Raw genomic sequence first — 16,192 nt, forward strand, 5'->3', positions numbered from 1 at the left:
TTGACTTCTATTGCATGCAATACCGTATGTGGCCAGAGTCCGGGGGGTGCCGAAGAGCCTCGGAAATACTCGGGGACAGCTCGGCTGAACTCGGAAACCGAGTATTTTAGGAGTGTATCATAGCATTTCTGAGTGATTCCGAGTATTTCCGAACGGTTCCGAACCATTCCAAGTGTCAATGGCGCCCCCGCATTTCTGGCCAAATGTGGTACTGCACACCCAATTGGCTTAAATCCTGCTCGTTTTGCAAGACACTCACAAACTGAGTCAGGATTGTTAAAAAAAAGTTGCTAGTCTTTTTTAACCACTTAAGACCCGGACCTTTATGCAGGTAAAGGACCTGGCCAGTTTTTGCAATTCGGCACTGCGTCGCTTTAACCGACAATTGCGCGGTCGTGCGACGTGGCTCCCAAACAAAATTGGCGTCCTTTTTCCCCGACAGATAGAGCTTTCTTTTGGTTGTAATTGATCACCTCTGTGGTTTTTATTTTTTGCGCTATAAACAAATATAGAGCGACACTTTTGGAAAAAAAAAAAAAAAAAAAAAAAAAAAAACACAATATTTTTTACTTTTTGCTATAATAAATATCCCCCAAAAAAGATATACAAAACATTTTTTTTCCCTCAGTTTAGGCCGATACGTATTCTTCTACATTTTTTTTTTTTTTTTTTACAAAAAATATCGCAATAAGCGTTTATCGGTTGGTTTGCGCAAAATTTATAGCGTTTACAAAATAGGGGATAGTTTTATGACATTTTTATTAATCTTTTTTTTTTTACTACCAATGGCAGCGATCAGCGATTTTTTTCATGACTGCGACATTATGGCGGACATTTCGGACAATTTTGACACATTTTTGGGACCATTGTCATTTTCACAGCAAAAAAAAAAAAATTCTATAAAAATGCATGGTTGCTGTGAAAATTACAATTGCAGTTTAGGAGTTAACCACTAGGGGGCGCTGTAGGGGTTATGTGTGACCTCATATGTTTTTCTAACTGTAGGGGGGTGGGGCTGGACGTGTGACGTCATTGATCGTGTTTGCCTATACTAGGGAACACACGATCAATGAAGCTGCCACTGTGAAGAACGGGGAAGGTGTGTTTACACACACCTCTCCCCGTTCTTCAGCTCCTGTGACCGATCGCGGGACACCAGCAAGGATTGGGTCCGCGGGTCCCGCGGCCACGGAGCTTCGGACCGGGTTGCGGGCACGTGACCCACGGCTGGGCACTTAAAGGGGACGTACAGGTATGTGCCTGTGCCCAGTGTGCCATTCTGCCGACGTAAATCTTAAGTGGTTAAAATGCGCGTTACTCGTTAACCAAGGTTCCACTGTATTTGGCAAGAACAGAATCACAGTATATATAAAATATGTAAAGTGGTTGGAGAGAAGCTTCAGCATGGCAAAGATGTTTTTATTACAAATGATGTGAGCACACTGCAGTTCCTTGTTAAGAATACATATTTGAATATGATTATTTTAAACCAGAGTTTAGTGTCACTTTAAAGTCTACTTCACACATTTAAAAAATACTTTTTCTTGTTAAAAAAATAAAATACTTTGTGATGACAAGATGATAAAAACAATCCAATCATTTAGGAAAATGTACTCTTATTTCTTTAACTGACCGTGCAATGTGGGCACACAAATCCACTCATGTTCTCTACAATGCCAATGATTGGAAGACCCATCTTCCTACAGAACGTCAGCTCCCGTCTGACATCTCCAATGGATACAGCCTGCAACATCAAGTTTATATCAAGTCAGAAGGCAACCCGTGTCAGTTTTACCAAACAATACAGATAGCAACGGGGGAACTGCAAAAAGATAAAAAAAATTAAATAAAAATATTCCTTTCTTCTTTGTATTTATTTTACTAAACCAATATCGATTGGTTGCTAGAGGTTACTCTGCACAACATCAATTCACTTTATACCACTCACTGTATAACACGCATCCTAACTTTAAGACCCCTTTCACACTGAGGAGTTTTTCAGGCGGTACAGCGCTAAAAATAGCGCTGCTATGCCGCCTGAAAAACTCCTTCACTGCCTACTCAATGTGAAAGCCCGAGGGCTTTCACACTGAGGCGATGCGCTGGCGGGAGAGAAAAAAATCTCCTGTCAGCGGCATCTTTGGAGCAGTGCGAGGAGCGGCGTGTATACCGCTCCTTCCCATTGAAAACAATGGGAAACCGCGGCAATACCGCCCGCAATGCGCCTCTATAGAGGCGCATTGCGGGTGGTATTAACTAGGGTTGTCCTGATACCACTTTTTTAGGACCGAGTACAAGTACCGATACTTTTTTTCAAGTAGTCGCCGATACCGAATACCGATACTTTTTTTAAATGTGTCCCCAAATGCAGCCATGTCCCCCCCATATGCAGCCATGTCCCCCACATATGCAGCCATGTCCCTCTAGCCATGTCCCTCACATATGCAGCCATGTCCCTCTAGCCATGTCCCTCACATATGCAGCCATGTCCCTCACATATGCAGCCATGTCCCTCTAGCCATGTCCCTCACATATGCAGCCATGTCCCTCTAGCCATGTCCCTCTAGCCATGTCCCTCACATATGCAGCAATGTCCCTCTAGCCATGTCCCTCACATATGCAGCAATGTCCCTCTAGCCATGTCCCTCACATATGCAGCCATGTCCCTCTAGCCATGTCCCTCACATATGCAGCCATGTCCCTCACATATGCAGCAATGTCCCTCTAGCCATGTCCCTCACATATGCAGCAATGTCCCTCTAGCCATGTCCCTTGATGTGGCGGTGCGATGCGGCGGCAGCGGCGGGGGGGAAGTATTCTATTTATGTATCGGGGGTATTTGCACGAGTACGAGTACTCCCGCAAATACTCGGTATCGGTCCCGATACCGATACTGGTATCGGTATCTGGACAACCCTAGTATTAACCCTTTATCGGCCGCTAGCGGGGGTTAATACTGCACCGCTAGTGGCCGATTCCCGCGGCAATCCCGGCGGTATAGCACTGCTATTTTTAGCGGCGATATACCGCCACCGCGGCTCCCGCTGTAATGTGAAAGGGGCCTTAGAGGGAAGTTTCAGAGAAAAAAATTCACAGCCCCCTGCGTATAACACGCAGACACAGTTTTCCCTCTATAAAAAAAGTGAGTGTTATACGCCAATAAATACAGTAATTCAAGATTAGCCTACAGGTACTAAAAATCACCCCTTTCACACGGGTGATCTAATCAGGTCTGCCTGTCAGTATTTATGGGGGACCTGATCAAAAGGTCCATACAGTCTTATGGACAAACGCTTGTAAAAGGGACTTATTTGTTTATACCAGCCTACCTCCAGTCTATTCTGGGCTGCTTAAAAAAAAAAAAAAGGGGAAGGGGGATCATTGTAAGTGTAACTTTTTAGGGGGGCTTTTTTAATACATTTAAAAGCAGAGAACACTATGGTACTTGTGTTTTTTGTTTCATGTCCTTACCCCTGGATATATAAGAGGAATTGATTATTAAAAAGCGAATGGAGGAAGGTGGTGTTTGGAGACAATTCAAACGTTGATTACCCACACAGAGGTGCAGTCAGGGGAGGGCTGGGCCGGGAGGCAGGGTGGCAATTGCCTCCCAGGCCGCTCTAACTTATGTTCATAATGGTCAGCAGCCTCTGCCCTTTACCATCCTTTTTTATTCTGCACTAGGAAGTTGGGCCGGGGGCATGGCCACAGTGGCTTGCCATTAGCTGTTACATTCTGGGAGTTGTAGTCCACGCTCAAGCTCCCGGTGGGTAGAAAACAGAGCAGCGCAAAGGAAACTACAACTCCCTGGGACCGGATGGTGAGCTCATTCGACGGTTCAATGGCCACTTGACTGGACTTCCCCCCCAGGCCTAAGGCTGCTAGCCCTCCCCTGGGTGCAGTCTGGGGACTGTAGGAATTACTACCATTGGTAAAGTGGATTCATCATGGTGGACACATGGAGTGATCTGTCTGAGTTTTATACTCATCCTTGAGGTGAGCAGGCATTTTAGCAGGTGGTGGTGTGCGCTGAATATTGGATCTATTTAAATAGGATTTTACACAGCGGTGGCAGCTTTGGAAACCTACATATGAACTGTTTTTTTATAATTCATTTATTTTCTTTTTTCATAAATTGTTTTATGGAATGTATAATTATTTGTTTATGCTGTGACAGTGTTTGCAGAACATTTCAGCTAGAGCTGCAAGCTCGTTTTCCCCTGCCTGCCCGTTCCCTCCCCGCTCAATTGAAAACAGGAGGGAGAAAGGGGCCATTAACCTTGTAAACTCTGCTTGGGCAGCGTAACATCCTGTATGCAAGGTTCAACCTGCTGGGGATCTGCAGCAGTTTTCTATAGTGAAAGCTGCCACAATCCCTATTGTTAATTCGATACAAAATCTACACCTGTCTCTATTTCACCCCGAGATAGAAACTGGCATGGGCATCGCAGATAGACCAGAAACAGATCCATCTGTTTGTTCATGTGGCACACAAAGCTTAGTTAATTCCGCTGAATGATTGTAAAATAAAGAATCAGGCTATGGTTGTGTCAGGTCATTGGGGTAACCAAATGCCCTGCAACAGTTAGCATAAAGCACCTGTGGAGTGGTGACCAATACCGCTCCCATTGGATTGAAGGGTCGCAGAGCATCCACGGTGGTTATATGTTCATCTGATGTTCCTGGTGGGGTGTCCACAATAAGGAAGTCCAGTTCTCCCCAGGCCACATCACTGACAAACTGTTTTATTAGAGCTAGAAGATAAAAAAATCAATTACTGTACAGGTCTCATCTTAAGATGGTTACAGCAAGCAAAACAATCTGGACATGTGCACTATTGGCCTGGTTGCAATACTGATCTTCAGAGATGGGATCTTCTTTGTAAACAACAAGTTTGTCCAACCGACTGCTCAATGTTTTTTTTGCTGATTCTGTCTACTTATCACTCCCACTGGCTTTCAGAAAGTCGGTCTTAGCTTTAAAAGCAAAAGTGTAGTAATAACAGGTATTATTATAGTGTATAAGTAATGGATAGGTGGGGATATTTTATATACCTACAGTTTGGGAAAAAAGTATTTGATCTCCTGCTGATTTTGTACGTTTGCCCACTGACATAGAAATGATCAGTCTATAATTTTAATGGTAGGTTTATTTTACCAGTGAGAGACAGAATAACGGTGGGGATGGTGTTCTCAGGCCGCGTACACACGATCAGTCCATCCGATGAGAACGGTCCCAAGGACCGTTTTCATTGGTTAACCGATGAAGCTGACTGATGGTCTGATGTGCCTACACACCATCGGTTAAAAAAACGATTGTGTCAGAACGCGGTGACGTAAAACACACGACGTGCTGGAAAAAAACGAAGTTCAATGCTTCCAAGCATGCGTCGACTTGATTCTGAGCATGCGCGGCTTTTTGACCGATGCTTTTGCATACGAACGATCGGTTTTGACCTATCGGTTAGGCGTCCAGCGGTTCAATTTTAAAGCAAGTTCTCATTTTTTTGACCGAATGATAACTGACCGATGGGGCCTACACACGATCGGTTTGGACCGATGAAACGGTCCTTCAGTCCGTTTTCATCGGTTTTGACCGATCGTGTGTACGCGGTCTTAGGGTCATAGTTGGCAATCCTCCTTCAAACACGGCGAGTTGATGCCAAAGAGCTTGATTTTGGTCTCCTCTGACCACAACACTTTTACCCAGTTCTCCTCTGAAGTTTGCAAATGAACATCTGAATGATTCAAACAGGCCTGTACATGTGCTTCCTTGAGCAGGCGGACCTTACGGGCGCTGCAGGATTTCAGTCCTTCATGGCGTAGTTTGTTACCAATTGTTTTCTTGGTGACTATGGTCCCAGCTGCCTTGAGATCATTGAGAAAATTCTCCCGTGTAGTTCTGGGCTGATTCCTCACCGTTCTCATGATCATTGAAACTCCACGAGGCGAGATCTTCCATGGAGCCCCAAACCGAGGGAGATTGAACGTTATTTTGTGTTTCTTCCATTTGGGCATAATCACACCAACTGTTGTCACCCTCTCACCAAGCTGCTTGATGATGGTTTTGTAGCCCATTCCAGCCTTGTGTAGATCTACAATCTCGTCCCTGACATCCTTGGACAGCTCTTTGGTCTTGTCCATGGTGAAGAAATTGGAATTTGATCGATTGCTTCTGTGGACAGGTGTCTTTTATACAGGTAACAAGCTGAGATTGGGAAAAACTCCCTTTAACCACTTCCCGACGGCCGTACGACTTTATACGGCCGCAGGGTGGTTGCAATTCTCTGACTCGCTGTGTTTTTACGGCCTCCGCTCCTCCTGGCCACTGGGGGGCGCGTGCGTGCCAGCCGCATCACTGAGATGCCGATGCGCGTGCCTGGCGGCCGCAATGTCCGCCAGGCTCCCGCGATCGGCGGTTACAGAGACAAGGACTTGGATCTGTATGTGTAAACACACAGATCCACATCCTGTCAGGGAGAGAGGAGACCGATCTGTGTCTCTTGCACATAGGGACACAAATCGGTCACCTCCCCCAGTCAGTCCCCTCCCCCCACAGTTAGTAACACTAGCCAGGGTACACATTTAACCCCTCCCTCATCCCCTAGTGTTAACCCCTTCAATGCCAGTCACATTTATACAGTAATTAGTGCATATTTATAGCACTGATCGCAGTATAAATGTGAATGGTGCCAAAAATGTGTCAAAAGTGTTCGATGTGTCCGCCATAATGTCGCAGTCCCACAAAAAAAAAAAAAAACGCTGATCGCCGCCATTTCTAGTAAAAAATAAAAATAATAATAATAATAATAATAATAATAATAATAATAATAATTCTGTCCCCTATTTTGTAGGCGCTATAACTTTTGCGCAAACCAGTCGCTTATTGCGATCTTTTTTTTTTTTACCAAAAATATGTAGAATACGTATCGGTCTAGACTGAGAAAAAATAAAAATTGAGCTATTTATTATAGCAACAAGTAAAAAATATATTTTTTTTTCAAAATTGACGCTCTATTTTTGTTTATAGCGCAAAAAATAAAAACCGCAGAGGTGATCAAATACCACCAAAAGAAAGCTCTATTTGTGGGGAAAAAAGGACGTCAATTTTGTTTGGGAACCACGTCGCACGACCGCGCAATTGTCAGTTAAAGCAACGCAGTGCCGAATCGCAAAAAGTCCTCTGGGCAGGAAGGGGGTATATGTGCCCAGTAAGCAAGTGGTTAAGAGAGTGCTCCCAATCTCAGCTCATTACCTGTATAGAAGACACCTGGGAGCCAAAAATCTTGTTGATTAATAGGGGTCACATACTTATTTTACTCATTAAAATGCAAATCAATTTATAACTTTTTTGAAATTCATTTTTCTGTATAATTTTTGTTGTTATTCTGTTAAAATAAACCTACCATTAAAATTATATAGACTGATCATTTCTTTGTAAGTGGACAAATGTACAAAATCAGCAGGGGGGGTCAAATACTTTTTTTCCCCCTCACTGTAGTCTGAAAAAAGACTGAAGTCTTTCAAGTTTAAACTCCACACTTTTGGTCTAAATAAAAACAAAACAGCCTTCTTGGGCTGGTAATAAATGGCTCAAATTTTGTCTAATTTGTGCTGAATTGGCTGCCCACCCGGCTCGATAAAATCAATTTAAAAATGGACTGGGCTGGGTGGAAAATAATTAGCCAAACGGTTACCGCATCCTCTCTGGTAACTAGGATAATCAGGCAGCCAGGGGTGCTGCGGCTGTCTGAATACAGTAACCAACAGTACAGATTCCTCCATCCACAAAGTTTAGTGTGATTGCAGGAACCTATCATATTTCCCCTCTTTTGGCCTGCAGTTTAACCTCCCTGGTGGTATTCCTGAGTCTGGCTCGGGGTGGAAATCCAGTACCATTAGCGGTATCCCCGAGCCAGACTCGGGATCGCATCGCAGTATCCAGGCAGAGTTGACTTGCCTTGTCCCCTGGATCCTGCAATGTCTCCCTGCTGTGTGACCAAGCTGTCGCCTCGCTCTATTCACACAGTGCCCCAAGTGCCGCTGAGCTCTGTTCCCTGCGACGTTACGACCGACGGGGGGTGGCGGTTTTGGTGGGTCGGCGCCAAATTCAAACACAGTACACATACAGTACTGTATAAAATAAATACACAGCCCCTTTGTCCCTAGTGGTCTGTCCAGTGTCCTGCATGCACTTATAAATAATAAAGACGGTTTATGTCAAAAGTGGTTTTAGAGCAGCTAGAAAACAGCGATAATAAATTAGAATCACTTGCAAAATTGAGCGATAGAGATTTGTGGGGAAATTCATCATCAAACACTGAAAGTAATGACAGCGACAATTCTGCAACTGAGCAAATTTCTGTGTTTTTGATTTGATTACATTATTGAATATTTGTTATTATTATTATTTATTATATTATAATTTATGATTTTGTGTTTCAAACTTTATCATACCCGGGATGTCTACTAGACTCTAGTTTGGTCAGATTTAAAGCAGAGGTTCACCCAAAAAATACATTTTTAACATTACATTCAGCCGAGTTGTCATGACAATTGGCTGTTTTTTTTTTTATTTTATCCCCGTACATACCGTATTTTAACCCCCGCTTCCGGGTATGTCTTCTGCGGGACTGGGCGTTTCTAATTGATTGACAGGCTTCCGACCGTCGCATACTGCGCGTCACGAGTTGCCGAAAGAAGCCGAACGTCGGTGCGCAGGCGCCGTATAGAGCCGCACCGACGTTCGGCTTCTTTCGGCAACTCGTGACGTGCTGTATGCGACGGTCGGAAGCCTGTCAATCAATTAGGAACGCCCAGTCCCGCAGAAGACTTACCCGAAGTGGCGGTGAAAATACGGTATGTACGGGGATAAAATAAAAAAAAACAGCCGATTGTCATTATGACAACTCGGCTGAATGTAATGTTAGACATTTATTTTTTGGGTGAACCTCCACTTTAAGTAAGTTATTCCTAAGAATTACAGGCCTACAATCTAAAACGCCAAATTTCCATGCAAATTAATGGTACCGCTTTTAGCACCTAAAATCTGACATAATCATACCGCCAGGGAGGTTAATGAAGGAAACCTAAAAGTGAATGGCTAGCTTAATGCTAAGATGAACGAGCTCAAAGCAGCCTTATGAGTTTTAGTTCTATATGACTCTGGAAGAAGACTCTGGTAAGAAGTCTTTTTTTAACTGGGCAAACAATGCAACTCTGTGATAGTGTAATGTAATGTTCTTGGCAATGCCAGCCATACCATTCTTCTTGGGTCCTCTCCATACCACAGCGTCATCAGGGTGCTCCAGCAGGAAGCCAATAGACATGAGGGAGATGCTCTTCTCTTGGTCCACATAGACTGGCACCCAGCCACCATCACACTGGTGGACATCCTTTTTGTGAGCATTCAGCATACGAGGTATACTAGGCCCACACAAATCTACGTCTAGAATTCCAACCTACAATGGAAGCAGGATGCGTAAGATTTCAAGGGTTAGGTAAACGATGATGTCATTAGTTGAGAAATGTTTTTACCAGCCAATGTATTTTATTTTAAATGGTTTTCACCCAACAAGTTAATAATATTCTGCCCTATTCTAAAGACATGTATGCACAAAGGGGTACATAGGGGCTGCCCCAAGAAACATGATAACGTTTGGGCTAAATGGCTAGCAGAACCTTCTACGGCTGGGCATACTTAATGTCTCTATAGTGTTGCCCTGATACTGTTCCATGCGGCTTGCCAGGCTACTTCAGTGTCCCTGGGGGCTTTTGCATATGGTAGGGTGGGTCAGTTGGCCACGAGTCTTATTAGTCATTGGTTTTAGGAGTTGTTTTTACTCCATAAGGCTAATTTTTTCAACTGAAAGCTCCATTTGTTTCATTTTAATATTCAAAGCAAACTGCCTCATCCATACATATCTCCATGCTTGATTTTGTTGAGAAATCACTTTGAAATACACATCCCTAGCATTTCTAGCTGTGGTCATCTTGAGTAAGGGCAGATGATTCAGGTAGCATTTACTTCCTGGAATCCATCTTCCCTTAGATCAGGCATGCAAGGGGGGTGTACTTGGATGAGAAAGCCTCTCTTTTGGCCTAGGCCAGGAACCAAATAAAAAATAAAATAAAAAAAGTGTTAAAACAAGTATATATGGTATTACTTCATATCTATTTACTAAGGTTAGTGGCATAAGCATTACAAATAGTTAATGATATAGAGAAAGTTTAGTTCGGAAACCTTTTTTATTTTTTTCTAAGATGCTACAATGGCCCCTCACAGTTGTTTTTTTTTGTTTTTCTTAAGGCTGCATTCACACCTGAGCGTAGGTCGTTCGGTCGTTTTTTCGGGCGTATTCATGCTTATTTGCGCGTTTGCATACAGCGTCGTCCAATGTTTTTGTACCTCGACATTTTTTATTTTTGCCAATAGGAAAAATGATCATCTTTTCATCACTTGTTGCTATGTTGGTAGATTTTTTTTATCTTCTGCCTGGGTAAAATGTTCTTTTGACTAAAGCGACGGAACACCGTAGCAAACGCTCGTCACGCTAGTCGCTTGAATCGAGCATTTCCATTACTTTCTATGGGAAAGGGAAACGCTCAATACGCGCGTTTTGGAGTGGAGATGTGAACCATCTCCATAGGGAAGAATGTATTTTTTTCCCCTCTAGCGTTTTTGAGCGTCGCGCTTCAGGCGACAAAACGCTCAGGTGTGAATGCAGCCTTAGTGATACTTTTTTTTTTATTGTTTAAAAACAAACATGTTATACTTACCTGCTCTGTGCAGTGGTTATGCACAGAGCAGCTCCGATCCTCCTCTTCTCCGGTGCCTCCTGGCCCCTCCCTCCATAGCAAGCAGCTTGCTATGGGGGCACCCAAGCCGAGACACTACTCTGTGTCCATTCAGACACAAAGAACTTTCTGTCCTCATTAGCTCACCGACTTTGATTGACAGCAGCAAGAGCCAATGGCGCCCACTGTGTGTGTTCCAGCCAAGTCTCTCGTGCAACAACGCTGGGTCGAGATGGGCTCAGGTAAGTATTAGGGGAGTTGAGGGTGGCTTCTACAAACAGAAGGTTGTTTTATCTTAATGGATAGAATGCATTAGGATAAAAAACCTTCTGACTTGTGCTGTTTGGGCCCCTCGTCTCTTTTTTATGCTGCAATGGCACCTCAACCCATTTTTTAAGCTGCTGCAATGGACCCTTACAATTTTATATTTGTTTTTCTTCTTTTTTTTTTTCAGTGCTGCAATATATCCCTACTGTTGCAATGGCCCCTCGCCTTTTTTAATGCCATCTGGGCCCCTTAAAAAAAATGTCTTTTATGTCACAATGTAGAGAATAAGATTTCCTATCATCTGTGCCCAGTCTTGCCACACAGAGTTAATCCAGCTCTGAGCAATCCTCTTTTATTGTTTAGTGAAAATTAACAGACTTCCAGATAAAAACCTGTCTAAATAAAAAGTCCATTCCTCTCTCCTTGCTTTGAGTGACAGGTTATTTACATATCTAGCTTGGACATGTTTGTCATATGTTATGTTAGTCATAATATAAGGTGATCCACAGTATAAAAAGTGAGAAATCCACCCCTCCCCCACATAACACATCCTGGTAATATACAATGACCTGTGGATCACCTCATATTATGATAAACATAACATATGATAAACATGTCCAAGCTAGATATGTAAATAACCTGTCACTCAAAGCAGGGAGAGAGGAAAGGACTTTGTATTTAGACAGGGTTTTATCTGGAAGTCTGTTCATTTTCACTGAACAATAAAAGAGGATTGCTCAGAGTTGGATTAACTCTGTGTGGCAAGACTGGACATAGATGATAGGAAATCTTATACTCTACATTGTGACATCCACTTTTAATGCTGCAGTGGCACCTCACCCCTTTTTTTAATGCTACATGGGTCCCTCATTTATTTTTACTTTTTTTGATGCTGCAAATGCACCTCACCCTTCTCAAGATGCTGTAATAGCCTCTCACATTTTTTTTTTTTTAAAGGTGCCTCAATGGCCTCTCACCTTTTTCCCCACACGACGCAGTGCCAGTGCGATCTCTGTGGAGATGGTACTTTTGCCGACTCCTCCTTTCCCCGACAACACCAGGATAATGTGCCGTACGCCAGCAAGATTATTGCTCTCTGAAATAAGCAAAAAAATTATCATAATATACTTCAGAATTAGAATTGTGAGTGAGAGATTAGGTGAATTCTATGGTGCTCCCTTCATCCACTGTACAGTGACTCTCATTCATAAGCCTTGGAACACAGAGAAGGTGTTGTCCTAAGCAGCTTATTCCCTCCAGCCATCGTTTTCATTTTCGATTTATGTAGGGCACAACATCAGCATGCGTTTCCTTTGTATGTTGACATGTGTTAGGCATTTCCAATGTTTTTTTTTTTAACCACTTAAGACCCGGACCTTTAGGCAGCTAAAGGACCTGGCCAGTTTTTGCGATTCTGTACTGCGTCGCTTTAACTGACAATTGCGCGGTCGTGCGACGTGGCTCCAAAACAAAAATGGCGTCCTTTTTTTCCCACAAATAGAGCTTTCTTTTGGTGGTATTTGATCACCTCTGCGGTTTTTATTTTTTGCGCTATAAACAAAAATAGAACAACAATTTTGAAAAAAATGCAATATTTTTTACTTTTTGCTATAATAAATATCCCCCAAAAATATATATAAAAAATTTTTTTTTCCCTCAGTTTAGGCCGATACGTATTCTTCTACCTATTTTTGGTAAAAAAAAAAAAAAAAAAAAAAAAATCACAATAAGCGTTTATCGATTGGTTTGCGCAAAATTTATAGCGTTTACAAAATAGGGGATAGTTTTATTGCATTTTTTATTTATTTATTTTTTTACTACTAATGGCGGCGATCAGCGATTTTTTTCGTGACTGCGACATTATAGCGGACACTTCGGACAATTTTGACACATTTTTGGGACCATTGTCATTTTAACAGCAAGAAATGCATTAAAAATGCACTGATTACTGTGAAAATGACAATTGCAGTTTGGGAGTTAACCACAAGGGGGCGCTGAAGGGGTTAAGTGTGACCTCATTTGTGTTTCTAACTGTAGGGGGGAGGGGCTGTAGGTGTGACGTCATTGATTGTGTTTCCCTATAAAAGGGAACACACGATCAATGACGGCACCACAGTGAAGAACGGGGAAGCCGTGTTTACACACAGCTCTCCCTGTTCTTCAGCTCCGGGGACCGATCGCGGGACTCCAGTGGCGATCGGGTCCGTGGGTCCCGCGGTCACGGAGCTTCGGACTGGGTCGCGGGCCCGCGACCCACGGCTGGGCACTTAAAGAGGACGTACCTGTACGTGCTTGTGCCCAGCTGTGCCATTCTGCCGACGTATAAGTTCAGGAAAGCGGTCCTTAAGTGGTTAATTAGCACTTGGGGTGGATAGGGTTAACAGCCCTTGACCAAAGTGTTTTTTTTCCTGTTGCCAATGCATCAAAACACATTATTTGACTTTTGATTCGCTGCCATTGACTTCCAAGGCCTCCTGATGTACTTTATTGCAGAAAGAGAAACAGATCTTATTTTTCAAAGTGAGATGGAAACAGAAACTATGGGGGGGAGCACACAATCAGGTTCAGCTGTGCACAGTAACCCCGTACACACCATCCGATTTTCCAACGGGAATTGTGCGATGACAGGCTGTTGTCGGAAAATCCAACTGTTTGTACGCTCCAGCGGACAATTGTTGCCGGATTTTCTGCAGACAAATGTGGGATAGCATGCTTTAAAATCGTCCAACAAATGTGTGATGTCAGATTATCCGATCGTGTGTACAGAAGTCCTTCGGACCAAAAAAGTATGAACATGCATGCTCAGAAGCAATGTTCACCATAAAAAAACATTAGAACTTGCCCAAATTGTGTCACTAAAGAGCTGAAAAAACACATAGTTTCGTGTTTGTTGGCTGGCAATTCTTTGCCGTTTGTATGCAATACAAGTTCCTGGCCAACGCCCTTCAGACAAAAGTCCTACGCTTTGTCCACAGAAAATCCGATCGTGTGTACAAGGCTTTATCCATGATCACATTAACCACTTCACTACCACCATAGGTTTTTGGAGTGGTGGATTTGGTGATCTGGGATTGCTGATTTAAAGCGATGCTCGGCTTACATCTGGATGGAGCAGTCATTAGATCAGGGATCCTCAAACTACGGCCCTCCAGCTGTTGCGGAACTACAAATCCAATGAGGCATTGCAAAACTCTGACATTCAAAGACATGACTAGGCATGATGGGAATTGTAGTTCCTGAACACCTGGAATGAATGAATGAATGAATGACTTGTATAGCGCAACTCATGCAAACTGAATCGCCTCTGGGCGCTTTTTCCAGCCAGAGTCTGCTAGGCTGGTGCGGTCAGTTTACCCCGGAGGGCCGTAGTTTGAAGATCCCTGCATTAGACAGTGCAGATCACAGAGCTGATCAGAGTGGCTCTGTGCCTTGTGATCACTCTGACAGCCAATCACAGTGCTCACAAATGTAAACGCTGCAAGTGTTTACCTATCAGAGCCCTCCCCTTCTTCTAACAATGGAGGAGGGAGGATTTAAAGCCCAGCACCAGGAAAAGTAAAAATCCTCCCTAGTGGTGACGCTGCATCTGCACTACAAGGGATACATTCTTGTTTCTGTCTAGGTGACAGGAAAAGCCCCTGTTCACACCGGAGCGACTTGGTAATGCGATTTAACAGGTCAGGTCGCACCCTAGTGTTGGCAATAAAACTTTAAATCAGTGCAATGCGGACTTTGCGGACCTGCATCGATTTGAAAAAGTAGTTCCTGCATTACTTTTGGCGATTTCAGGTGAGACTTGCATAAACATCTGTGCATGAAGTCGCACAGATGTCTTCCAAGTCGCACTGACATGTGGCTTTGAAATCGTGCGATTTCAGATGAAGTCGCATGATTTCAATGTCACGTTCAACATGAACGAAGGCTTAGTCCTCCTTCACACCGGTTCGACTTGTCAGGTCTAAAATCGCATGACAAGTCGCACCCCATTGTCGGCAATGGAACTGTTAAAAAAAAAAGTTCAACACAAACTTTGCCGTTCCCCACCGTTTTGAAAAAGTAGTCCCTGCGCCACTTTCGCTGGTTTTAGGTGTGACGCGCATAGACATCTCTGCATTAACCACTTAAGACCCAGACTTTTATGCAGGTAAAGGACCCAGCCAGTTTTTGCGATTCGGCACTGCGTCGCTTTAACTGACAATTTCGCGGTCGTGCGACGTGGTTTTTATTTTTTGCGCTATAAACAAAAATAGAGCGACAATTCTAAAAAAAAACAATATTTTTTTACTATAATAAATATCCCCCAAAAAAGATATAAAAAAACATATTTTTTTCCTCAGTTTAGGCCGATACGTATTCTTCTACCTATTTTTGGTAAAAAAAAATATGCAATAAGCGTTTATCAATTGGTTTGCGCAAAATTTATAGCGTTTACAAAATACTTTCATACGCGGGCGCTACTCACGTATGCGTTCGCTTCTGCACGCGAGCTCGGCGTGACGGGCTCCTAACTTTTTAGCCGGCTCCTAGATTCCAAGCAAATTTGTCAAGCCCTGCTCTTTACTATTATCACTGAGAATGAAAGCATATAAAAAAAAAAAAAATTTTGGTTGTCACCAGACAGGAACAGAGGATAAATCTTCCAATGGGGACACTAGTTCTGGTGACAACCAGGGATTCCTCGCTTTGCAGGGATTTTCCTCTCACTTCCTGTTTTGGTTATGTGACAGGAAGTGAAGGAAAACCTCCCCAATGGGACACAGATGTCATAAAATAAAACTGACAGTGACTATATCCCTCTCTTATTCTATCCTGAATGCCTTTCGTTGTACTTGAATGTCCCTCTCCCCAGCAGGCAGTGTGAGGAGGTGGAAGTTCCTCCAGTCACAAGGCTGAGGCCTCTCCCCAAACTCTCATGTGGCAGCATTGAAGCCTAGGCGGCCCCTGCGCCATGCTGGGACTTGTGCTTCCACACAGCCTCTGCTACACCCTCTTATTACTACCGGGGAACACTCACCACCTTCACTAGCCATGTTGTACAATTACTTCCGCAGCAAACAAAACCAGCCAACCAGCAGCAAGCACAATACAACTCTTTCCTCCTATTGGCTGAACTAACCACTCGCCGCCGG

At 43.4% G+C, this 16,192-nt stretch overlaps 1 protein-coding gene across 1 annotated transcript; it reads right to left on the reverse strand.

Moving 5' to 3' along the window:
- Nucleotides 1-1,633: 1,633 nt before the first annotated feature.
- Nucleotides 1,634-16,189, reverse strand: NUBP2 (nucleotide binding protein 2; the record flags this gene model as incomplete). The annotated part of the gene is given in 5 exon segments (XM_040356660.1): nt 1,634-1,744; nt 4,600-4,754; nt 9,262-9,460; nt 12,041-12,159; nt 16,078-16,189. Coding segments are annotated over 5 exon segments (600 nt in total), but the record flags the coding sequence as incomplete, so codon positions are not given.
- Nucleotides 16,190-16,192: the final 3 nt, after the last annotated feature.

Source organism: Rana temporaria, chromosome 6, assembly GCF_905171775.1.
Source record: "Rana temporaria chromosome 6, aRanTem1.1, whole genome shotgun sequence".
NCBI classification, from domain to species: Eukaryota; Metazoa; Chordata; class Amphibia; order Anura; family Ranidae; genus Rana; species Rana temporaria.